The sequence below is a fragment of the Octopus bimaculoides genome, chromosome 1 (genome assembly GCF_046866305.1).
Source record: "Octopus bimaculoides isolate indiv1 chromosome 1, ASM4686630v1, whole genome shotgun sequence".
NCBI classification, from domain to species: domain Eukaryota; kingdom Metazoa; phylum Mollusca; class Cephalopoda; order Octopoda; family Octopodidae; genus Octopus; species Octopus bimaculoides.
Genome location: NC_142928.1, coordinates 80,851,336 through 80,878,496, shown reverse-complemented (window position 1 = coordinate 80,878,496; position 27,161 = coordinate 80,851,336). Strand labels below are relative to the sequence as shown.

At 36.5% G+C, this 27,161-nt stretch overlaps 1 protein-coding gene across 11 annotated transcripts in view; it reads right to left on the bottom strand.

The window, feature by feature from the left end:
- Positions 1–27,161, bottom strand: part of LOC106870372 (uncharacterized) — a 216,422-nt gene that overhangs the window by 56,422 nt on the left and 132,839 nt on the right. For all 11 annotated transcript variants that reach the window (XM_052967716.2, XM_089352865.1, XM_052967711.2 and 8 more), the window contains one exon: positions 4,247–4,310. In XM_052967716.2, coding sequence (XP_052823676.1) covers positions 4,247–4,310 — 64 coding nt within the window. The remainder of the gene's footprint in view (positions 1–4,246; positions 4,311–27,161) is intronic.

Genomic DNA, 27,161 nt, shown 5'->3' with positions numbered 1-27,161 from the left:
TTCTTTATCAGTTTCCTCCACTACTGAATAATTGTGTGAGTGGTCTCTTCTAATTCTCTGATTTCAGTATCTAAATTTAACTTCACTTTTTAAACGTATGAATTAATCTAGATCTTCTTAGAGTATCTTCACCACATTTTCTAGTTCTACAAATTTTGACAGCTCAGCTGAATTCACTTTCAGTTTTTAGTATCTTCTGCTGGCTCTTGCATGCATATACTTTCAAAGCATCCAGAATGAGATGGTTTATACTTTGTATATAGACTTTGTTACTGTTAGTTGTTTGATTCAGCAGATTTCTTAATGGAGTCAGATCTAAACAGAACAGTACAAAGGATAACAAGGAACCTCTCTGAAAAAATTCCTATCATGAGGATAGGGCTGTTTTTATCATCTCTTTATCATGCACTATTACTGACATTTTCCATTTTGACATGGTGTAGTTGATATACTGTTTTACTACTGGAACTGCTTTGTTTGTGTATTATGTCTCCAATATCCAGAAGTGTGGTGTACTGTCAAAAGTTTTTCAATATTCAATCCACAATGTGTTTAGACATGAGGTGGACTTGGGTGGTCTTTTTCTTTTTTATAAACTTTTCCTGAGTTACTACTGCTACTGCTGCTACTATGACAATGATGACGATGAATGATGCCAAGCTGACAGAATTGCAGACATACTGGATAAAATGCTTAGTGGCATTTCTCCCAGCTTTACATTCTAAGTTCAAATTCCACCAAGGTTAACTTTGCCTTTCATCCTTTTGGGGTTGATAAATTAAGTACCAAGCCTTGTGCTTATAGTAGAAAGGATTATTGTTATTATTACTACTAATTGTGGCAGGTTGGTGCACTGGACAAAATGATTAGTGGCATTTTTTCTAGCTCTTTATGTTTTGAGTTCAAATCCCATTGAGGTCAAATTTGTCTTACATCCTTTTAGGGATCAATAAAAATAAAGAACCAGTCTAGTACTGGGGTTAATGTAACTGATTCACCCATCTCTTAAAATTGCTGGCCGTGTGCCAAAATTCAAAATAATTATTATCAATATTAATTATTATTATTATTATATTATTACCTCCACCTTAGCGAAGGTGGAGGTATTGTTTTTAGTCATGTTTGTTTATTTTGTTTGTCCATGGACAAGATATCCCTAGAACCACTTGATAGATTCGGATGAAACTTTCAGGGATGCTTGACCTTGTGACTGGCATGAACTGATTAGATTTTTGGATCGATCTGGTACCAGACAAAGAGTCCTGATTATTTGTTATATTTACTTTACACGATTATGATCTTACATTAACTTTCAAGTCTTTCTCAATTATCTCCCATTAGGCTGTAACTATTTTGAATGGTGAATTTGTTAACTTTGACTTGTATTAGATAAGGATAAACTATTTATTACTGTTACAGAAAAATAAAAAATGAGGATCCAGTAAGTTACATCTATAATTCATTTTTGATCCCCAGAAGTAGTTATTTCACTTCAGTTACTTTGCTGCTTTTGAAAAGTGCAAAGACCATTTGTCATCCAAGAAAATCTTAGGTTTCATGTCTATTCAGTAAAAGCAATAATACTATTTCATCAAGCCTTTCTGTAGATATAATAGATTCACAACAAACTGCAAATGGATAGAGAGAGGATTCTAAAAGGAACATTACATTGACCTCTTAGCATTTAAACCAACCATGTCAGGCCCAAATATTCTACCTGTTTTATGTCCAAAGTGGTCAGATACAGCCTCTTACATCTACCCTTGAATGTCATTCCAAAAATAAACAATTACATTAATGAAATCTCAAAGCTATGAGATAATGCATGATTAATTCAAGCCAATGTGAGTAAATATGCATTACATTTGACAGAGTAATCTGAATGCTAATGGGTTAATACAAAACTAAATCTCTCAGAAGTATTATCAAAGACTTTTACATCCATTAGTAGTACTGAGATTTTATATGAATGGGGAATATATAGAGAATAGAATCTTCAACATAAGACTGTGAAATAGATGCAACAACATGAAAGTTGTTAAAAAAAAAGAAAGAATGTGGGATATATATATAACAACTAGTTTCTGAGAAACACCAAAGATGAGAGAGAATGTTGAATAGGGCTCTACCAGTACACATACACACACATCTGTAGAATGACTAACCATACAGGAAGCTTCTGGTCCAGATGATTAGTGATAGATGAGACACAGTTGGAAGATGTGTTGATAACAAAGCAACAGAGTTATTTTCACTACAATTCTCAAAAGGCAAGATACCATCGGTATGTGAGGAGACAGAGTGTCTGTGGAAAATATATTGGTGGCCACTGGAGAGAAAAAATATTCAAGGTAATTTTTATCCATCACTTTTGAGATGTTGGATAGGAAAGCAATTGGTTACTAATAGGCAGAGCCAGAGTGGTTGGCCTTCCTATGGATAACATAAATACGACAATTTTTAAATGACCAAAATTTTTTCCAGTAATTGCTGGCTGTGGTAAATACTAGTGAAAAAATTAAACTAAAGAGTCTAAAAGGTGTTTTTTTTTTGTGTGTGTGTTTAAAGAACATGTAGAGGGCCAACATGTAGGGAACAAATGTAACAATATTTTTTCTGCAAGGGTACTTAGTATTGACAAAAATGTAGTCTGTTTGGTCAGTAGTCATGTGCAGTTTTATCTGCATGGACATTCAAATAAGTACACATTAAAATTAAATCATTAAAAAACTTTTTAAATTAAAATACTCATTATAAAGAAGGAAAGTATATTTATATTTTTGATTGACCATCATCTATTCTTTCTTTGTGTTATGTTTTAGTTATGTTTTCAATAAAAACAACACCATTCTAGCAACTTCAATATATCAGATTTTATCAGTCCTAAAGATAGAACATGAAGATTACTATAAATAAAATGGATTCATTTTCTATAAAATACCTTGATTTAAAATGCATTCGCTTGCAATATTGTTATAAAGTATAGTTTTACTGGTTATACTTTTGATAGTCATCAAGGGAGATGTCAGACTTCTAGTCTGTTGCATGTGCGTGCATGTAGAAACTTTCTTGCCTCAGTAAGTTTGAAATATCAAGCCAAAATTCCAAATAACTATGGTTAAAGCTACCTTTGGGACACCTAGCTAAATAGATTCACCATATTTACAGATCATCAAGTGCCAAAACAACATTTCCTAGTTTGATAACACAGTATCCTTACATCAAGGCAATTCTCATTTTTAACACCCACTGAATTTTAACAGTCAAGACACCATAACATAAAAAGTATTTTATAAATATGGTACCTCCTACATGTTGATACACATGCACACACCATTACAAACACATACATCTAATCAACTGATCTAATGGTATTCTCTATCAGCAATTTTTCAGAATTTTAGAACAAACAAAGATTTATCATGACCAAGATCTACCCGTCTCTTCTTATTCTTCAAAGCAAAGTCCTTACCAAAATGTTAAGATTCTCATCTCATTCATAACCATCATTGAAAAATCCTTAGTAAGCATAAATACTAATATTTAACTCTCTGGCATTCAGATTACTCTATCAAATGTAACATTTATACACAATGGCTTGAATTAATCATGCATTATCTCATGATTTCAATCACTTCGTGATTTCGATGATGTGAGTGTTTATTTTTAGAATGAAATCGTAGGGCAGGTGAGACAGGCTGGACCTGGCCAGATTGAACATAAACAGGGGATGGAGATATTTGTATTGGATTTGGCTAGTTAAAAAGTTAAAGGATTAAACTTTAGATTTATGAATGAAACATTCAAAAAAATTTTTTAATACCACTAAACTAATTCAGAACTACTATCCCGCCTAAATATAGATGCATTTGAGACTAGCATTTTAAAATATTCCCTCTGTATACAAACAGAATAATTGAAGGAAGAGTACATACATATAAGATATTTTATGTTTGCAAATATTTTAGTCATGGTTAAAACACTATGTTCATTATTTACCAAGTGCAAGAAAGTACAAACATATATGTGTGTGTGTGTGTGTGTGTGTGTGTGTGCTTGCGTGTGTCTATCTTTCTTTCTTTCTACTGAGAGTGAGAGGTAATATACTATACTAACTTGGAATGTGCACATTTTAAATTTTAGTATTTAAAAAGAAGAAAAGACTTTTGTTTTGAATGTAATGTAAGCATTTAAATCAATGTTTTTTTTTGTAATCAATGACTGATTAAAAATATTACAAACTTACCACAAATGGACGTGGTATATAATCTGCTTTTAAGGCTACTGAAATAGCGACACCAAATTTAAGTCTGCAATAAAAGGAAAAAAATGATATAAGATTACAAGCATGAAAAACATTTCACCTATTCAGAAGAACTATTTTCCAAATAATTGTCTTGATAAACTTCTTAGTGAAGGTGAAAAAAAAAAAAAAAAAAGCTTTTGATTTCCAATCCTCCCCCTAAGTGAAACAAGAAATTTAAATTGTAAATATCAAAAATTCAAACCTTGACAACCTACCTATCTAGAAAAGAGTAGCAGGCTCATGGGGACAAGAAGAACGAAAAAAAAAAAAAAAAAATAAAGTAAACCCAGGTCAAAGATAAGCAAGATCAAAGAAGAGAAGCTTTCCTCACCCTAGAAAATCATGAAATTCACAGAGCTGATTGACTATCTTAATGGAGGAAGGATAGATCAATATGCAGGTTGAGGGAAGGATGGTGTCAGATTTTTTTTAAATGCTTAAATGGTAGACTTCTGGTGAAAAGCAAACAAGATGTTTATCAAAAACTACATGTGAACTTCAGAGAATGTATGGTAGGATTCAAACCTAGTCCAAAATGAGAATATCTATAGACACATCCATGAGACCAAGATTCTAATACCAAGAGCAAAAATAGTTGAGGCTGTGGGATGCCCTGAACCAACCCATGTGGTTGATACTTTCTCACCTGTGTGTAGATCAACTACCATCAACTGTTTTTTATTTGTTTTATTTGTATTTATTGTTTATATTTTAGTCTATTTGTGTGGTTTATTAAAACTAAATGTCTTAATATAAGCTTTTGCCACACCCCACATTTTTATAATTGCCTATACATCCCCACATGTCTTGCATCCCCTTTATTTTGTAGCCTATCATTGTATGAATGTATGGGCCCTTGTAGCAAATAGAGAAAAAGTTATTCTTATTTTATAATCAAGGCCATATCAGTGAAGACTAGTTTGAATTTATTTGTGAGAATTCCTTTCATTGCAAGTAAATCTCAAGAGCAAAGAGAGTTTTTAGTATTATTTTCTGTCAGAATGTAAGTCATTATACATAGGAGAAATGAACTACCCCAAATATCTTTATATACACATGAAAGGAATCTTGACTATGCATTTTCACTCAGCTCTCAATAATAAAGAAAAATTTGTATCTGGCAGTCATTAAGATGTCAAAAGTCAGTGGCTTATCACTGGCATTATGCTGTGTCCCCGACAAAGTTTCTTAATACATATTATCAAGCAGTGGTTAGATTCCCCAAGATGACAATGCCCATCAATTTAAGCAACAGAACTATGAAACTGATGAGCATTTTGGAAGCTAACACCTTTAGCAAACTAATGGAAAAAGAGCTGTATGCTTACAAACAAAATTAGTATCATAAACATGCCAAGTTCCATGACCTGATGATTTCCTTTCAAATTATGAGAGAGAATCGATAAATAACAAATATCTACATTAGTTTGGTAATGCAGCTTAATGTTATGCTGAGATGCTTATCAGAACTAGTAGCTGCAAGATTACATTAACAAAAGTCTGAAGCACCTACAAAAAGAATTGAACAGAACAAAAATGAAAATTACATGTAAAAAAGTTTCTAGAATAAAAAGTTGTTAGCTAGAGAAAAGAGTTTGGATAAAAAGTGATTTGCCTAAATTGAACATCAACAGTTTACTAATGAGCATAGAGCAAACAGCTTTAATGTATTGTATTTGTGTACAACAGGTGAGATAAATAAATGTAGGTAATTGAACATAAAGGAAAAATAAAGAAAAATAAGAAACAAAATTATGTCCAATAAAATTTCTCAATGAATGGCCAGTGTTTTGTCCATTCGTTCAAGAGTAAGTGAACAAAACAGAGTCCACCAATCCTAGATTACAACACGTGTTCTTACTGTGTCCTATTGTGTTCAGTATAATAGGAGTGGATGGTAGTGTAGTGCATTAGATAGCAACAATGAATAAGAAACAGATGGTTACAAGACACACTGAGAAGCTTGATAAGGAAAAATAATATGTGAACATGTTTCTGTGCATGTAACATGTATGTTGTCAATATTGTTTTCTTTATAACCAATGAAAAGTAAATTTCTTACATGATGTCAGCGTATTTAGGTGATAAGCATTTACATTTGTTTATATCCATCCATGTTGCTAAATGAATGTGTATAAGAAAAAGATTCAAATATGCAACACTGAAAATTTTTTAGATATCTACTAATGGATTTGTATGCTGATTGTCAGATTTCTTTGTTCTTCCTCACGAGAACCTCTAATATCCCAGTACTATGGTTTGTGGATAAGTCATGAATCACATTTCATAAACAAGTAAAACAGCTGTGTATTAATATGTATGCATGCCTACAGTAATGCACTTATAATATATGTACATCGTAAATTCATACACATGTACTTATTATACACACATGTACATAAATTTTGCCCTCAATTTTTATCTGGATTTATATAAATATTATGACTTGTTACTGAAATACTGTTTGTACCTCATAGAATAATACTGTGTGGCTAATTTAAGGGGAAAAAAATAATGATTATCAAACAATTTAACTTTTATTACAATCGTAGATAAATAAATTGTCATATGTGATGAGAATAGTGAAATTCAAAATGATTACTTGCAAATTCATTCTTAATGTTCTGGGAAATTTGAAAATGAATATGCTAATAGCTGTTGTGGTCATTACAAGCGAATAGCTTTTCCTTTATGACAAGCATGTGTTCATAATGGATTGTGAGTGTTATGAACACATATTCATTGTAAAGGAAAAGCTGCTCTCCTTGTGTAAAGAACACAACAGCTATTAGCATATTCATGTTTGAATTTGCTGCTTATATATTAAGAATAAATATGAGGGTCATTGTTAGTTGTAATATTGGTTTCAAAATTTGGCAGAAGGCCTGCAATTTTGAGGAGTGAGTAAGTCAATGAGACTGACCCGTATACTCAACTGGTACTTATTTTATCAACCCTGAAAAGATGGAAGGCAGAGTCAACCTCAGTGGAATTTGAACTGAGAACATAAAGATGGACGAAATGCCTCTAAGCATTTTGCCTGGCATACTAATGAGTCTGTCAACTCTCTGCCTCATTGTTAATTGTAATATTACTTCAAAAAATAAGGTGGTGAGCTGGCAGAATTGTTAGCATGCTGGGCATGATGCTTAGTAGCATTTTGTCTGTCCTTACTTTCTGAGTTCAAATTCCACCAGGGTCAACTTTGTCTTTTATCTTTCCAGGGTCAATAAAATAAGTATCAGTTGAGCACTTAAGTTGATGTAATTGACTTGGCTCCCACCCCTGAAATCGCTGGCCTTTTGCCTAAATTAGAAACCAATATTACTTCAAAACACAAGATCTTTTCTATTTTATTATTTGCAGCTTAGTTAGTGGAGGAAGAGCAGCAGCCCCAATGAGCCTTTTCAGGACATCTGAGATTAGTGGGGGTGCTCAAAGCAAAGACCTGGGCTGAATGCTTGCAAGAGCCAGGTGGTCATGTTAAATCAGACATCATATTAAGTCTAAGAATCAATCAATCTATGAATCAGATTTTAATCTTCTAGATATGTCAAACAAACAAATTATTTCACAGTGGAAACCAGTAAATAAGTTTTCCAGATTCTTTTGAAAATTAAATATTCTTAAGAGCCACTTTTACAATATAGAAATTATCATTTACTATTCAAACTTTAAGAAAGAAATGTTTAATCTATTGGCTTTTTATTTATCTATTTATTTATTACTAATGTCTATTTTTTATAATCAGTCAAAATTTATATGTTAATATAACTCCAGAAGGCTTATTAGTTAAGAATATTAATTTTCTATGAAGTGTTAACAAAAATATGTCACTAAAAGAGTACTTGCAAACTATTTGATTTATTTCAATTTATGAAAATATTTGGCAAATGCTTAGCCATCATATATATATATATATAGATATATATATATATATATATATATATATATATATATATATATATATATATATATACATACATGTTATAAAATTGTTTCAATAAAACCTAAGCAATTTCCAATAGCCTGTGGAGTAAAAGGTTTTAAATTACAATTTAATTAAAAACGTATTTCAAAATTATATTAACAACATTAGAATGTTATGTTTTATCCAGGTTATTTCTAATACAACAGACATATGATCAAAAGGCATTCCAGTCATAACTATCACAACAATTTGTATATTGAGGATTATATTCTCCAATGTATCCTTCACTTTTAAAGACAATATAATGTGATGAGGGCAAGTGATTGCTATTTCTAGCAGGCTGAGCAGTTGATTAGAAGTTCTCTTATAATTATCATTGTCATTATTATTATATAATAGTATCATGTTATATTATATAACATCATATTATATTATAGAATCATATTATGAGAAGAAGCACATGACTTAGTGATTAAGGTGCTGGACTCATGATTGTAAGATTACGGTTTCAATTCCTGGACCAGGTGATGTATTGTATTTTTGAGCAAAACACTTCATTTCTTGTTGCTCCAGTCCACTCAGTTGGCAAAAATGAGTATTTCTGTGGCAGACCAGTGCCATGTCCAGTGGAGAATATATATACCACAGAATTTGGGAAACTGGCCTTATATGCCTCTGGCTCAGGAATGACTTTTGGTGAGGTAGAAAATTTCTTTCCAGAGCCAATAAACAGTATACTTTAGAAAATATTTTGCTACATTGAATACTTTCTAGTAGTATTTTACTTTTTTTGTTGGAATACTAATGAGTACCATAGATCAAATGTATGGTTTTGTCAAGGTGAGTTTACCTACTGCTTTCAGTTCTTTGTTATAGCTATTTCGCTTACATCATTCATGCTTTGTAGGCATGAGGTGGAAAAAACAAATAAGTATTGAACTATCTGCTGTAAGCATTTCATTATGTTTCTAGACAGAATGCTTTATTTTATATTGCTTAGCTGCCAGGAACAGGTACCAGATCATGTGGCAAGGTTACCAATGATAGACCATTGTCATATCGAGGGTTAGATTACTCACTAATCTACCTAACACTATGACATCTAAGTTAAGCACTGGTTCTTAAAAACTTCCCATTAATAATGCCTTATAGGGAAATCATGAATGTTACACCTGTCAGAATCTTCATTGCTAAAAAAATATTGAAGTTAAAGCCCCCATGGAAAAGGTAATAGGAAATCATCCTCACTATGACAAAGATAAGAGTTATGAATATGTTGACTTAAAACCATTAAGAAATACAAATAATATATTCATTTATTTATTGAAAAGGAACCACCATTTTTATGAGAGAAATCAACACCATTATTATTTCAATATCTATTGGCCTATGTTTACACATTTTCCACAGGTTTACTCACTCATATCTGTTACACAATTTAGCATTTTCCATAAACATACATTCAGTATTGTAGTCGAAATTCCAATAACAATTATGTTTATGGATTAAAGAAAAATGCTGTATGGTCTACAATATATGTTTAATTTTTTAGCAAACTTAATAAGCAGCTTAAATTTCATTTTACTAGGCACACTTAGTATCAGTTATTATAAAAAAATAAACATCTGTTTTATTTTCATTTACTTCAAGTTATTTTTCGGTACTCTCAGACTAAAAAGGTATCTAGTCATTCTTCTGTAGCCACCCTTAAAAAGTTTATCAGCTTTTATCTTGTGATAACAGAAGAAAAGATGATTTTCCCTCCACCTTGTAACCCAAAAGACTAGAATAAAACAAAAATAAAAATCTAAAGATTCTAAAATAAACTTCATAGTCTAGACTACTTTCGTTACATTTTAGCTATTCTAAACCATTTTCAGTCACTGGGGAACACTTATGCACTCTAAACAAATTGTTGGACATATTTGTTTCCTCTTTTTGACGGAAAAGATAAAAATCAACAGATAAACTTGAAACAACCCATATTTAGTGAAGCGAACCTTGCTTAAGATAAATTTGGTTCCCTAAGTGAGCTTAAATCAAGATGGTTGAAATATAGGTGCCATTTACTGTTTATGAAATTATATACCAGTAATGACTCATATTTCTAAAACACATGTAGTATATGTATGAATCTGTAAAATCATGTATCACAATTTTCCACAGGAAAAACAAAATGAAAATAAAATAAATGAAAATGATCATGTGGTATACTGAAAACAACCTGATACTCAAAAGACTTAAGAGGCTCACTTCAGGAGTAAGATATTGAGGTGGGGCCTGTATGTTTTTAGCCCTTTACCTATCCAAAGCATTTTCATAAGCTTGTCCTAAATACCTGTACTAGTTTCCAGACTTTTAGTTAGCCCTTGTTTCATACCATCTGGATAATATAAAGATTTTCTATCATAAGTTCCAGATTACTCTGGTGGTTGAAAAAATTGAGACTGTATCATATATGATACATAGACATGAGAGAAATGATACAAAGGAAATATATCTTGTGTATCACATGACAAGCAAAGGGTTAAATTCAAATGAAAGAATGACGTAGAAAAAGGTTAAAATATTTAAGTTCTTAGATAGTGTAATCACAATCATCTCTCAAGAGACTTCAGCACTTATGTTCTGATGAAAGCTCAGCTCCACTGTGTTACATCAGGATAGAGAACTTCCCTCTTGGATTCTAACAAACTTCTCCAAGTACATAATTGACAGCATTCTGATATACTGCATCACAGTAGGAAAGAGAAATTGCTCAAGACAGAGATGAAAAGGACAGCAATAATAAATAATTAAAAGAAAAACAAATGAACAAACATTAATATTTCACTTCTATTTGTGGGAGTATACCAAGATTGCTGACTGTAGAGAACACTCAGCATCATAAGATAGTAGCATCTCTAACCATGTACTGTTCGTTTTACTGCCATATTACATGATACTATAGCCAGATGACCAAACACTTTGTCTATGTTTATGGTTCAATGAAATCATGTTATTGTAAATATTATACTGATACAGAGCTTGTGTGAGTGTAAAAGACTTTTGTCCACTGTCCTCAAATCTGGGCCATTTTTTCTGCTCCTCCCACCCAGATTTTGTTGGCTTTGAATTGTCATCGACACTTCTGCAACTTTGCTTTTTTCAAGGTAGGGGTGTTGGTCTGAGAAAAAAAAAACAAAAAACATTTTACTCTCTGGGAAGAGGTGGTCTCTATCCATTGACTTGTCCAGCCCTTTATTCTCCACTGGCAGAGTTCTCAGGGTCACTGAGGTACACAAGCCACCACACAGCAATAGGTATGAGACCTTGTGGTGGTTTGTAAAGCATAATATAATGAAAAGAGAAAGGAGTCAGCTCTTCAATTAATCTTAAAACTATTGTGGTCATCATTAAGAAGTTATTCACAATAAGAAAGAAAAAAAATAAATATTTCATATTACACATGCCCTTTGCCCATCCCTATATAGATAACATCAAGTAAATGGATGCTTATTGGTTTCCACAATGAATATTCAGTTGTTCAATCAACTCAATTGCCTGCTCATTGAATGTGTATGGCTGATTGTTGTATGGTCATCTATGCACTGCAGGCATACAATACATGATGATGACAATGATGGCTGATGATTCCATAAACATGTGTGCTCTTAATGTAATTCTCAGGTAGATTCAGCGAGAAACAGTGTAACAAAGATGGACATTCTAATTACAAATAAATCCATCTGTAGAGCATCCACACAGTTTGTGTTTATCCAATTTCATTCATAAAAAATTGGGTTAACACAAGGTTATAAAAAAAAGATACTTACTCCAGAAGCCATGCAGTGAGATTGAGCCTAGGATCAGATGTTTGCAAAGGGAACTTTTTAAGTATTTGGTCATGCTGCATCCATAATGTTGTTACTTAGAAGTGGAATTGTATGATGATATGATTAATAACCTAGGCTAGCCTACCCAAGTAAATTATATTATGTATTCATGTGTTAGGGTTTACTGGTAGACTTTATCTTCATGTAATGATGGTAAGTTAAGTATTGGTTAATTCTTCTTCAAGCTATTTGACTGTGGTCAAATTTCCAGGCATGACAAAGCATAATGGTTCCAACAAGGAATAGAATCCAAGTCATGTATTCAGCCTGCCAAAATACCACCAATCAGCAGCACTCATATTGACTTAAATTTACATTTCACCAAAACTCATTACTCTAGAGAAAAAGAAATAATTTCTTCCAGTAATTTCATGAACATTGCTCTTAAATCAAAATGTGTTACTTTTCTCTAACAGGATATACATTTTTTATCCATCTGTTGAATTATATATAAAGTAGAATTTCTAATTATAATTACTAATTAGTTAAATAAATTCTATTATGCTTGTCACTCAAATAGTACTATTTCTATTTGTTATATATTAGACAGCTCAGTATATTTATCTACAGAGACAACTGCAAACATTTTTTCAAAGAATTGTTAATAATAAAACTCAGATGACTGGTAGTTTAATAAATTACAGAGAACTTGGGCTAATTACAACCATATTGGAATGGTGATAATTAAGTTAATAACAGATGTAGTAGATTTAGTCACTGCAGGGCACTAAATTCACCTTTAATTTATGAGAAGAAAAAATGTCACAGCTTACATAATATAAATACATATCCCTCCTTTAGTCTTACATGTAGTTAAATTAATAATTTATGAAGAAATCCATCCAACTAAAAAATCTGTTTGACAGTTTGTCATAAAGGGGATTGAATTGTAATATGTTTTAAAAGCTCTTAATTGAATTATTAAAATATTGTGGAGCAAAAAGCAATAATAATTGTTTACATTTGAAGATGTTGGTAATGTTTTCGTATCCAGTACAATGTTATATTAATGAGTGATTTAGTGCCAGTTCAGAAGTCTTTACAGGTGGGTTTCTTTACATCTGCTTATTTCATGTTTTTTAATAATACAAAATGACAAGACACTGATGTAGGTTGTATCTACAGAAAGTGTATGTAAGTATGTATATATGTATGCATATATACGTGAAGTATATTTGCTACCTAAATGTGGCTAACCCTTAAGGGTTGATGCTACTGTAGCTTGTAGTCCCAAGAAGACATCTCTTCCAGCTGGCTATTGACACACTATCTGTGCCCTATCAGTATTTGCAAAGAGAAGTCATCGTTCCTATCTCCAGCCTGACGTGATACACATGGACTCGAGTTTCTGGGTTTCTGGGTATTTATCCGTCATCAACGTGTGACAATCACCAGTTGACGATGGGAAATGGTTCTCAATGCAAATATATATATATCCTTTTTCCAGTGACGAAAAGTCACTGATCTCGAAAAAGTGGAAATAATCAATAATAAATCTCTGAGCGAGGTATAAACAGTAGCCGCTCGACATCGTGAAGTATATTTGCCACCTAAATGTGGCTAACCCTCAAGGGTTGATACTACTGTAGCTTGTAGCCCCAGGAAGACATCACTTCCAGCTGGCTATTGACACACTATCTGTGCCCTATCAGTATTTGCAAAGGGAAGTCATCATTCCCATTTCCATCCTGACATGATACACATGGACCCAGGTTTCTGGGTATTTACCTGTCATCAGTGTGTGACAATCACTGGTTGGTGCTGGGAAATGGTTCTCAATGCAAATATATATATCCTTTTTTCCAGTGACAAAAACGTCACTGATCTCGAAAAAGTGGAAACAATGGTGGGATCAACATAAAAAAAAAAGAAGAAAAGTACTTCAATCATCAAGAGAAAAGCATTTAATATACACAGGACTAAAAGCAAGCTACTATGTTTCATGCTTCTAATAGCACAGTCATGAAACAAGCTTGTATAGTATGCTGTGTTCAATTGCGCAGTCTTTCAGGTTCAAAGTAAAATATGGCTGTTCTGTGAGAAAATGTGTGAAAGAACGAAACAAAAAAGTAAATAAAAAAAGAAAACAAGAAAAAAAAAGCCATGGAACTAAGGGAGGTAGGAATTGGGCTCTCTTTGGCCCATTAAAATGGGAATTAACAATGGTTGATATAGTTAAAATTTTTGTGAGACTGCAATGCTTAATCCGGAGAGGGTGGTGCTCTCCAGTTTGATAATAGAAACACACATGCACGCGTTTTTATATGACATTTACAAAATAAATACATTTAATCAAAATATACAAAATAAGTGAGGTAATTTTACCAAAAATGGACTAATGAAGAAAATATTCTTTCTTTCCACTGTACAGAGATTCATATTTATCCTACAGATAAATATAAATCTCTATACAGTGAAATAAATAAATCTATAAATAAAAGCTAAATCCAAAGGCCAAACAGACACAAAGTTGGTACATAGCCTTAGATTCAACATGAATTTGATAAGAGATAAGTATTTTCCTGGATAGAATAGGATGTAACTCTGTTGCAAGCAAGATTGCCAGATCTCGTATCTATTCTTTTATTTTCTTTTATAATCCAAACTCTACACAGCATACATGAAAACAATAAAGTAAACTCTCAGATATTTAGTTGAATATCCCTATTATTTTAGTTGAATATTATAGATGCAGATGTGGCTGTGTGGTAATAAATTTGCTTCCCAACCACATGGTTCCAGGTTCAGTCCTACCAAGTGGCACTTTGGGGGAAGTGTCTTCTACTATAGCCCCAGGTTGACCACAGCCTTGTAATGGATTTGGTAGATGGAAACTGAAAGAAACTTGATGCATATGTGCGTGTTTGTTACTTTGACATTGTGTGATAGTTGTAAATGAGAGTCACTATCATGCAAAACAATGTCCTTCATTTCCAATTCTTAGTGAAAACATGTCTGGTTATAGAGAATGAGGGTTGGTGACAGGCAAGGGATCCAGCTGTAGAGAATCTGCCTCAACAAATTCCATCTGACCCATGCAAGCATAGAAAAGCAGACATTTAAACGATGATGACTATAACGATTACAGAAACACCATAATGATAATCTGCTAGAGGAAGCTGAATTGCATGGAATTATTCTGATTTTTTGAGGTTCCCAGTTCAATGTCCTGCATCAATAATTGTACAAAATTGTAACAATGAACTAAAATAAAAATGTTGTTTTCTCAAAATAAACTTTTTTTTATTAATATATTATTTATATTTTTTATTCATAGGTGCAGGTGTGGCTGTGTTAAGAAATTGCTTCCTAACTATCTGGCTCCGGGTTCAGTCCCACGGCATGGCACCATGGGCATGTGTCTTCAACTGAAATTTTGTGAATGGATTCAGTAAACAGAAATTGAAAGAAGCCTGTCATCACCATTATTTAACATCTGTTGTCTATGCTGGTATGAGTTGGATAGTTTGACCAGAACTGGTAAACTGGAGAGCTGCACTAGGTCCCAGTCTGATTTGGCATGGTTTCTATCACTGAATGCCCTTCCTAATGCCAACCACTTTACTGAGTGTGCTGGGTGCTTTTTACATGGCACTGGTATGAGTGCTTTTTAGACAGCACCAGCACAGGGCACTTGCAGCCCAATTGTCTTCACCAGGGGAAGCAGCTTTATTGCTTCTGCTGTGGAGTAATGTATGTGTCTCTTTCTGTCTGTTTACTCCCCACCACCGCTTGACAACCAGTGTTGGTGTGTTTATGTCCTCATAACTTTGCTGTTCAGTAAAAGAGAGCTGATGAATAAGTACCAGATTAAAAAAAAAATAAGTACTGGAGTTGATTCTTCAAAGTGGCACCCCAGCATGGTCACAGCTTAATGACTGAAACAAATAAAAGATATTTGTTTTCAATTATCTGCTGAAGGTGGTATGTAAATAAAACAAGAAGCCATTAAGGAATCAAGTGTACAACCTGGTTTCCTCTCTTAATACAAATAATTTCCCTTCATTTATAATAACACTAATGCTCCTTAGAACGGTATGATCATCTCATTCACACTTGTAAAAAAAAAAAAAATTTAAACCCTGAGCATAGTTAAATGAAATAATTTATCAGAAGGCGAAGCAACATTCTGTTATTCTGTGACTTGTTTCACTCATTAGACTGCAGCCATGCTGGAGCACCACCTTAAAGGGTTTTAGTCAAACAAATCAATCTCAGAACTTCTTTTTTGTAAGCCTAGTACTTATTCTATCAGTCTCTTTTGCTGAACTGCTAAGTTATGGGGACATAAACACAACAACACTGGTTGTCAAGCAACTGTGGAGGTACAAAGGTACAAACACAGACACAAGCACACACACACACATACATATATATATATATATATATATATATATATATATATATATATATATATATATATATATATATATATATATATATACATACATACACACACACACACACACACATATATATATATAGATAGATAGATAGAGACATACATACATACATACACACACACACAACGGGCCTCTTTCAGTTTCCATCTATCAAATCCACTCACAAGGCTTTGGTTAGCCCAAGGCTATAGTAGGAGACACTTAACCAAGGTGCCATGCAGTGAGACTGAACTCAGAACCATGTGATTGGGAAGTAAGCTTCTTACCACACAGCCATGCCCGCACCTATATGTAAGTTTTAAAAAACACTTTAAAATTTGCTTATACTGTCTTGATTGTTATGTAATTAACTTTCTGTGTAGTTTGCAACATTGCTCTAACTTGTCAGACAGCCTCCCACATGTTTGCAAACTTGATTAGGAAAGTATACAATACAAATTTCCTGTCTGCACAGGTCAATGAAGAAGACTAAAAGATGTGTGACTGCATAATGAAAACTGCTTATTGGCAACAGCTGGGCATTGACTTCTTCAAATCTTTTCACTACCAGCAACTATGCACTGACTGACACTGAAAAACAAAATGATTCTGCTTTCTTGCCCTGCAAATTAAACAGATTGGTAAAGAAACGAAATCTTTAACTTTTAACATATCTTTTACCTTTTACATGTTTCAACTGGACTGTGGCCATGCTGGGGCACCACCTTGAACGATTTGGTCAAAACAAATCCAGTACATTATTTTTTAAAGCCTGGTACCTATTCTACAGGTCTTTTTTGCCAAGCCACTAAGTTATGGGAATATGAACAAACCAACACTGGTTGTCAAGCAATAGTGGGAGACAAACACAACCGAAAAACAAACACACATATAGACATACATACATATATATATATATATATATATATATATATATATATATATATATATGTCGGCGGGGACAGTGGCCCGCCCCCATCCGGGGACGGGATCGTAACGTAAGCCGCTGATCCGCCAGCCTATGTCGGCTATTCCGCAAAAGGCCCATTCGAAACCCCTGTCGGCCCCGAGAGCCGTAGGGGCCCCATGACGTAGTGGAACCGCCATGCCTCTGTCTCCCGCCATGCCTCTGTCTACCCCTCCATCCTCTCTCTCTCCCCTTCGTAGTTTTTCCTTTAAGGTCTTCAGGTTCTGGCTATATATAAATGAGAAACCCATTCTAAATTATCTCGCTGACGTACTACGACGAAATACGGAAGATGCAGATAAGATAGAGATTTTTATTTATTTACGGCCTCAAACATCTCAATACCTTGCGCTTTAGTTTTTTGTCCCTTATTATTTATCTTGTTTCTCTCCATGAAATTCAATTGAATTCAGTTGTTGTCTTAAATTCATGCTTATTCATTTTCTAAGCTTCCTAAATTCATGCTACGTTATATTCTAATCACCCAGAATTCATTGCTCTTTTAAAAAATTACGATTTATGCATTGTTGTCTCTCAAATATTTAAAATCTACAATTAAGAGCCCTCTCTACTCGCTGGCGGTAACCCGCCCTCCCACCCCCTCCACCGGAAGTTCATTCGTCTGTCATCCCACCCCCTCCACCGGAAGTTCATTCGTCTGTCATCCCACCCCCTCCACCGGAAGTTCATTCCTCTGTCATCCCACCCCCTCCACCGGAAGTTCATTCCTCTGTCATCCCACCCCCTCCACCGGAAGTTCATTCCTCTGTCATCCCACCCCCTCCCACCGGAAGTTCATTCCTCTGCCATCCCACCCCCTCCACCGGAAGTTCATTCCTCTGTCATCCCACCCCCTCCACCGGAAGTTCATTCCTCTGCCATCCCACCCCCTCCACCGGAAGTTCATTCCTCTGTCATCCCACCCCTCCACCGGAAGTTCATTCCTCTGTCATCCCACCCCTCCACCGGAAGTTCATTCCTCTGTCATCCCACCCCCTCCACCGGAAGTTCATTCCTCTGTCATCCCACCCCCTCCACCGGAAGTTCATTCCTCTGTCATCCCACCCCCTCCACCGGAAGTTCATTTCTCTGTCATCCCGCCCCCTCCACCGGAAGTTCATTCCTCTGTCATCCCTCCACCGGAAGTTCATTCCTCTGTCATCCCACCCCTCCACCGGAAGTTCATCCCTTTGTCATCCTGTCAACCTCGGCTGTCTCCCGGAACCCATCTAGTGGCCTTGGCCATCCTCTCCCCTACCTTTGGGTAGCGCATTAAGGTTGAGAAATGTTTGCAGGTTGTAGGTAATGTTTTGCTTATGAATTCTTCCAATTGCAAGTTTTCTTTTCAGGTACACGACACTGCTTTTCCTCTTCCCAGGCTACAGGCCCACACCCCCAACACCCATACTGTTAGGATTGGCACTCTCAACGTCGGCACGCTGAAAGGTAGATCTGGTGAAATTGTTGAGATGCTTGAACGGAGATGCGTAGATATGTGCTGCATCCAGGAAGTAAGATGGAGAGGAGGTTCTGCAAGGTTCCTCACAGGCAAAGAACACAGGTACAAGATTTTCTGGGCAGGGAACACTGACGGGGTCGGGGGCGTAGGAATACTTCTAGCGGAGAAATGGGTGGATAAGGTAATCGAGGTCGTTAGAGTAAGTGACAGAGTACTTAAGATCAGACTAGTGCTTCATCATAGATTAGCTACTGTCATCTCAGCCTATGCACCTCAACCTGGGCTACCAGATGGTCTGAAAGACCAATTCTATGACACCCTCTTGCAAACTACCTCGTCGACGAGTGACAGGGACCTTCTCTTTGTGGCTGGAGACTTCAACGGTCATGTCGGACGTCGTGCTGGGGGCTTCCATGGCATACATGGAGGCTATGGCTTCGGTTCCCGCAACGAGGAGGGAACCAGACTGCTGGAGTTCTGTGATGCAACCAATCTTATGGTCTGCAATACCAACTTCAGGAAACCTGCCAGTCACCTAGTCACCTACCGCTCCGGCAGACACTCTAGCCAAATCGACTACATCCTCGCCAGAAATAGGGAAAGAGGGCGGCTTATAAATGCCAAAACCTACCCTGGCGAAGAATGTACCCCACAACATAGATTAGTAGTTAGCGACTTTGGGATCAAGGCAAAATGGGTGCCCAGAATTAGACAGGCTTGGAGAAGAAGGGTGTGGAAGCTTAAAGACCCTGCAAACGGACAGAGACTTAGAGACAAGTTACTTGAAGCATTTAACGAAATAGAAGGGGATATAGCATCATACAACGTGGAAGACAATTGGAGATTTCTGCGGGACAACCTGTTGAAAGCCACCGACCAGATTTGTGGGTGGTGTAAGGTCCCCTCCCAACCCAGAGTAACGTGGTGGTGGAACAAGGAGGTAGACAGGGCTATTAGACAAAAGAAACAAGCTTGGAAGGACTGGAAGAACGGTGGTAGCAGGGAATTGTACCAATGTGCCAGAAGGGAGGCTAGGCGACAGGTTTATTTAGCCAGAGGGGAAGCAGATAAGGAAAGATTTGCCAATGTTCTGCGCCGTGAGGACCAAAGACTCGAGGTATTTCGGGTTGCAAGACAGTGTAGGAGAGAGAATAGTGATGTTGTAGGAGAGAAATGTGTTCGCATGGATGATGGTACGCTTGCATTAAATGAGGATGCAAAGAAAGAGGTCTGGAGATGCCACTACGATAGATTGCTTAATAAAGAGAATGAATGGGAGAAAGAGAGCCTGCCTTATGTCGACCCAATAGAGGGACCAGCTATCCGAGTTGATAGTACCAGGGTAGATAAAGCAATTAAGAGTATGAAGACCGGGAAAGCCCCCGGCCCATCAGGAATCACTGCAGAGATGCTCAAAATATCTGGCAGTGTTGGCTATAGCCTAGTCACCCGTATTACGAACCAGGTGATACACGAAGGAGTCATACCCTATGACTGGTGTAGCAGCATCATAGTCAACTGCTACAAAGGTAAAGGGGACGCTTTAGATACAAATAATTACAGAGGCATCAAGCTGTTAGATCAGGTTATGAAAGTTACAGAGAGGGTCATAGCCCAACTAATTAGGGAGCGAATCAATTTAGATGAGATGCAGTTTGGGTTCGTGCCAGGTAAAAGCACTACTGATGCCTTATTTCTAGTGAGACAGTTGCAAGAGAAATACCTAGCCAAGGATAAACCTCTGTACCTGGCTTTCGTTGACATGGAGAAAGCCTTTGACAGGGTCCCCCGATCCCTTATCTGGTGGTCAATGAGGAAACTTGGGATAGAAGAATGGCTAGTGAGAGCTGTGCGAGCCATGTACAGAGATGCGGCCAGTAAGGTGAGGGTTGGAAATGAGTACAGCAATGAATTCCGGGTAGAGGTAGGGGTCCACCAAGGTTCCGTCCTCAGCCCCCTATTATTTACCATAGTCCTCCAGGCAATCACAGAGGAGTTCAAGACAGGTTGCCCCTGGGAGCTCCTCTATGCTGATGACCTTGCCCTAATTGCGGAGTCACTATCAGAACTAGAGGAGAAGTTTCAGGTGTGGAAGCAAGGTCTAGAATTGAAGGGCCTTAGAGTCAACCTAGCTAAAACCAAAATCCTAATAAGTAGGAAGGTAGATAAAACACAAACCCCTTCAGGTAGATGGCCCTGCTCAGTATGTAGAAAAGGAGTAGGTAGTAACTCTATAAGATGTACCCGGTGCAAGCTATGGACACATAAGAGGTGCAGCAACATCAAAGGCAGGTTAACTAGCAAGTTAGTTTTTGTTTGTGGCAGATGTTCAGGTGCAATAAAGACTGCAAACAAACAGGAAACAACTTCTATCTCATTCCAGGGTGAAAAACTAGAGGTAGTCGATAGCTTCCGCTATCTGGGCGACCAAGTTAGTAGTGGGGGTGGGTGCGCTGAAAGTGTAGCTGCTAGAATAAGAATAGCCTGGGCAAAGTTTAGAGAGCTCTTACCCCTGCTGGCGACAAAGGGACTCTCACTCAGAGTAAAAGGCAGACTGTATGACGCATGCGTACGAACAACCATGCTACATGGCAGTGAAACATGGGCTGTAACTGCTGAGGACATACGTAAGCTCGCAAGGAATGAAGCCAGTATGCTCCGTTGGATGTGTAATGTCAATGTGAATACCCGTCAGAGTGTAAGTATCTTGAGAGAAAAGCTGAACATTAGAAGCATCAGTTGTGGCGTGCAAGAGAGACGATTGCGCTGGTATGGACATGTGGTGAGAATGGAGGAGGATAGCTGCGTGAAAAAGTGCCACACCCTAACAGTTGAGGGAACCCGTGGAAGAGGTAGGCCCAGGAAGACCTGGGCTGAGGTGGTGAGGCAAGACCTTCGTACATTGGGCCTCACCGAGGCGATGACTACGGACCGAGACCTTTGGAAATGGGCTGTGCGTGAGAAGACCCGGCAAGCCAAGTAAGATCGTTGCCAGTGCCCCTGGACTGGTTCTTGTGCGGGTGGCACATGAGATGCACCATTTTGAGCGTGGCCGTTGCCAGTACCGCCTGACTGGCTCCTGTAGGATTTTCGAGCGAGATCGTTGCCAGTGCCCCTGGACTGGCTTGTGCGGGTGGCACATAAAAGACACCATTTCGAGCGTGGCCGTTTTCGTGCGGGTGACACGTAAAAGCACCCACTACACTCTCTGAGTGGTTGGCGTTAGGAAGGGCATCCAGCTGTAGAAACTCTGCCAAATCAGACTGGAGCCTGGTGTTGCCATCCGGTTTCACCAGTCCTCAGTCAAATCGTCCAACCCATGCTAGCATGGAAAGCGGACGTTAAACGATGATGATGATGATGATGATGATGTATATATATATATATATATATATATATATATATATATATATATATATATATATATATATATATATATATATATATATATATATACTTATATTTAAAAATACATACATATGTGTGTGTGTGTGTATGCATATGTATACACATTCACGTATGTATATATAAACATATATGACAGGTTATTTTGCAGTTTCTGTCTACCAAATCCACTCACAAGGCCATGAGCTATAGCAGACACTTGCCCAAGGTGTCGTGCAGTGGAACTGAACTAAAGCAAGCTTCTCAACCACACAGCCAAGCCTGCACTTAGGCTTAGATTTTTTAAAAAATATGTAAATATATTTCAGTATAATAAATATACATAAATAGTCTTATGCAAAATCCTTCAAGCCAAAAGATATCTCCTGGGAGTGAATGTTTATCTGCAGTTTTATAACATGAAGTAGATAAGAGATAATTCTCAGCCTGGAGAGGATGATAGATCTATCACAAATACCATTCCCAATTTATCCCACTCCTATTCTCAATAACTAGGTGACCTGAAGCAATTTGGAATAAAGATCTCTGCCAAGAAACCACTATGAAATGCCTGTAGCAGGTTTAAACTGCTTCCTGGTGAGCAAATAATTCCATAGTTTATCCATTCAGCCATTTAATTATTTAAAACAGGTATGGACAACTTCTTCAAGAAGTAGCACCACTAAAAAATTAAAGTAATTTTTCTTTAAGCATGTCACTTTATGCAAAACAAGAAACACATGCTTGCTTGATTCAAATATAGATTCTCTTTCAATAACGAACATTTCTTTAAGTTTCTCATTATTTTCAAGTTAGAACCAATTTTTTATTGCAAGGTTTTAAGCGTGAAAGAAGACTGCGCTGGTATGGTCATATGATGCATATGGACAAGGACAGCTACATAAAGAACTGCCAATAATTAATTGTGAAAAAAATCTGTGGAAGAGGTAGATCCAGGAAGATGTGGGACAAGGTGCTGAAATGTGACCTTTATATATTGAGACTCATGGAGGCAATGACAAGTGAGTGAAACTTTTGACAAATTGCTGTGCTTGAGAAGACATGTCAAGTTAAGTGAAATCATGGTATTGGCCCGTGCCAGTGACACATGGAAGGTACCCATGCCGGTGATACATAAAAGGCACCCAATACACTTTGTGGAGTGGCTGGCATTAGGAAGGGCATCCAGCTATAGAAACCAAGCCAAAACAGACTGGAGCCTGGGGCAGCTCCAATCAAACCACCTAATCCATGCCAGCATGGAAAATGGACATTAAATAATGATGATGATGATGGTGATAATGAAAAGAATGATACACATGCATTATATTATATATATTGCATTACACAGACACACATACACACGTTAGTAGCCTAGCTTTTGATGGATGCTCAAAATGGCTGTTTGTTCTGGGAGAAATAAAAGCTACATCTTTCTCAAATCACCTGCAGCAGTCTTTAAAAAAAAAAACAAAGGAGGTGACATACTAGCTAGTGTAGTATTAGTTACCCTGCAAAAGAGACGAGATGGTCACAGCTGGAATGACTAAGTGCAGGATGTGTGCAATCAGGGACTGATCAGGAACTAAACAACATCTTAGAAATGATTTAGGATAATATGCTGGAACATATACAAAAATATCAACTTGAAATATATATTACTAATTCAAAAATACAAAAAGTGCTGATCTGACTAGAATTGGAAGTAGTCAATGAAATAACAAAATGTTACAAGAACCGAATCCATTCCAAAAGTAAAAGAAATAATGTATGAGATCTTAAATCTTCTTTTATATATGCTAGCAATGATTATCATCATCATCATCATCATTTAGTATTTGTTGTCCATGCTGGTAAGCTGAGGGGCTGCACCAGATTCCAGTCTGATTTGGCAAGGTTTCTACAGCTGGATACCCTTCCTAACACCAACCACTCCGGGAGTATAATGGGTGCTTTTACATGCCACCGGCATGGGTGCCAGCTGCATGACACCTGTATCTACCATGACTACGATTTCACTCGGCCTGATGGATCTTCCTTCCAAAGCACAGCATATTGCCAATGATCTCAGTCATTTGTCATTGCCCCATATTGTTAAATCATTGCAAAGAGTTGATGCAATATAAGCAGGATACAGACAAACCTTTAATGTCATGGTTGCCTTGTAAATTGAAAAACTAAATCATATGGCTTGGTAGAATCATTTCACAGATTACTGTAGTTGTGCAGTGTAACACATAATACATTTGCAAAAACATCAGAAGCAAGCAAAACCTAAAAAAATTAGTAAAACACTATCATGACACAAAACTTGGAAATTTTAAAACTATGAACTACATAAGTCAAAACAAAAACAGCACAATCTCTAAAAAAACACCTCCTCAACATTAGGAGCTACTACATATATATATATATATATATATATATATATATATATATATATATATATATATATATAGATAGATACACACACACACACATATATTATATATACATATATATATATATATATATGTATATATATATATATATATATGTATATATATATATATATATATATATATACACACACGCACACATACACATTGATAATAATAAGGTTAGTGAGAAGAAATGACAGAATTGTTCCTTAGTTTATTTATGTACAGGCACAGAAAGTTTAAATTTCCCAAGGAAATAAAATAAAAATAAAACAGTTTCATTCCATTTCATTTCACTGGAAAGTTTGAAGACTCTGTACTTGTATATAAATAAACTAAAGAACAATTTCTTCATTTCTTCTGATTAACCTTATTATTATTACCACTATACTATTCTATACACTATATCAAAAACATTTTATCCTTATATATCATCATCATTTAATGTCTATTTCCATGCTGGCATGGATTGGTCAGTTTGGCAGGAGCTTGCAAGCTGGAGGGCTGCACCAGTCTCCAATTCTCTGTTTTGGCATGGTTTCTACAGCTGGATACCCTTCCTAACACCAACCACTTTAGAGAGTGTACTGGGTGCTTTTTATGTGGCCCCAGCACAAATGCTTTTTATATGGAAGCAGTGCTAGTGGAGTCATCAAGCAGCTTGCAAGACAAAGACCTCTCAGCTGAAAGGAGGGGAACCAAGGGAAGTGTTTGTGTACCAGGCAAGAGGTTAGAGTATAACAGAGGAACAGAGATAGTTGTCTTATTATAGAGGAGATATTTAGCTACCCCAGTAGGATAAAGAAGGAGAGGAAGGTGAAAGAGAGTTAGAGAGAAAGGATAGAAAGACAATCAGAGTGTGTGTAGGTGAGAGGGGGAGATGTATGGGGGAGGATCATAAGTAGTACAGAGGGGATAGAAGGGGATGCTCCTTAAGAGTGTAAGGGGAGATGTTTAAAGTTGGGGAAGACATGACTGCAACAAGTGATAATTAGAGAAATTGGAGTGTGGTAGATATGTGAGGGCATGGAGAGTATGCAGAAAGGCACATGAGAAAGTGAAGGTGGAGAGGGACATGCAACAGGTGGTAGGGGTATTGGGAAAATGGGTTGTGGGGAGTTTTGATAGAAGATAAATTATGTGTCTGGGAGGGGGTAGTGGCTGTATGAACAGCCATGATTTTACTTAGCTTGATATATCTTCTCAAGCACAGCAAATTGTCTGAAGTCTTGGCTCCTTGTCATCTCCTCTGTAAGGTTCAACATCTGAAGATCAATTCTCACTGCTTTGTCCCTTATCTACACCTTCCACAAGTTCCCTCCACAATTAGAGATTGGCACTCCTTTATGCATCTGTCCTCATACATACATACCACATGACCATCTCTTGCACACTACATCTGTGCCTCTTATACCCAATTTTCTTTTAAATCATTTACACTCTGTTGTACAGGAACACTGACATTACCCACCAGGAGAAGCATGCTGGTTCACTTCTTTCAAGCTTTCATATGTCCTCTGTAGTCACAGCCCATGCTTCACTGCCATGTAATATAATTGTTTGTAGACAGGTATCATACAATCTGCATTTCTCTGAGGGAGAGGCTTTTGTTACCAACAAAGGTTGTATCTCTCTGAATTTTGCCTAGCCCATTTTTATTCTACCAACTATGCTTCCTAGGTAATGGAAGCTATCTACTACTTCTAAGGATACACCTGGACATTTGAAGAAGTTTATATTCTGTACATTCTTAGTGTTTTTTGTACCTGCACATCTGTCACATACAAAGGCTACTTTCTCTGTTAACCTCCTCTGATTCTGGTGGTGATTCTGCTATAAAAACAAGGTCATCAGCATAGGGCTGCTATTCTTAGATTCTTCTGTGATGGCCTGGAGGACTATGGTAAACAAGAGAGAACTGAGAGCTGATCCTAGGTTATTTCCTACCTGTACACTAAATTTGTTGCTATACTGATTGCCAACGTTCACCTTACTGCAAGCATCCCTGTACATGGCTTGTACAGCTCTCACCAACCACTTGTCTGTCCCTAGCTTCCACATTGACCACCAGATAAGGGAGCAGGAGACTCTATCAAAGGCCAAGTACAGAGGTTTATTTCTGGCTAAATGCTTCTCTTGCACTTGTTTTACCAGGAAGACAACATTAGTAGTGCTTCCCCATCACACAAAACCAAACTGCATCGCATCTCGGTTAACTTTCTTCCTAATTCTTTGATCTATGACCCTCCCTGTAACTTTTACTACCTGATCCAGCAATTTGATACCTCTGTAACTATATCTATCTAAGGTATTATCTTTACCTTTGTAGCAGTTGACTGCTACACCAGTCGTTCGGTATGATTCCCTCGTGGACAACTTGATTAACTATACAGATGACTAGGCCATATCCCACTCTGCCAGATATTTTAAGCATCTC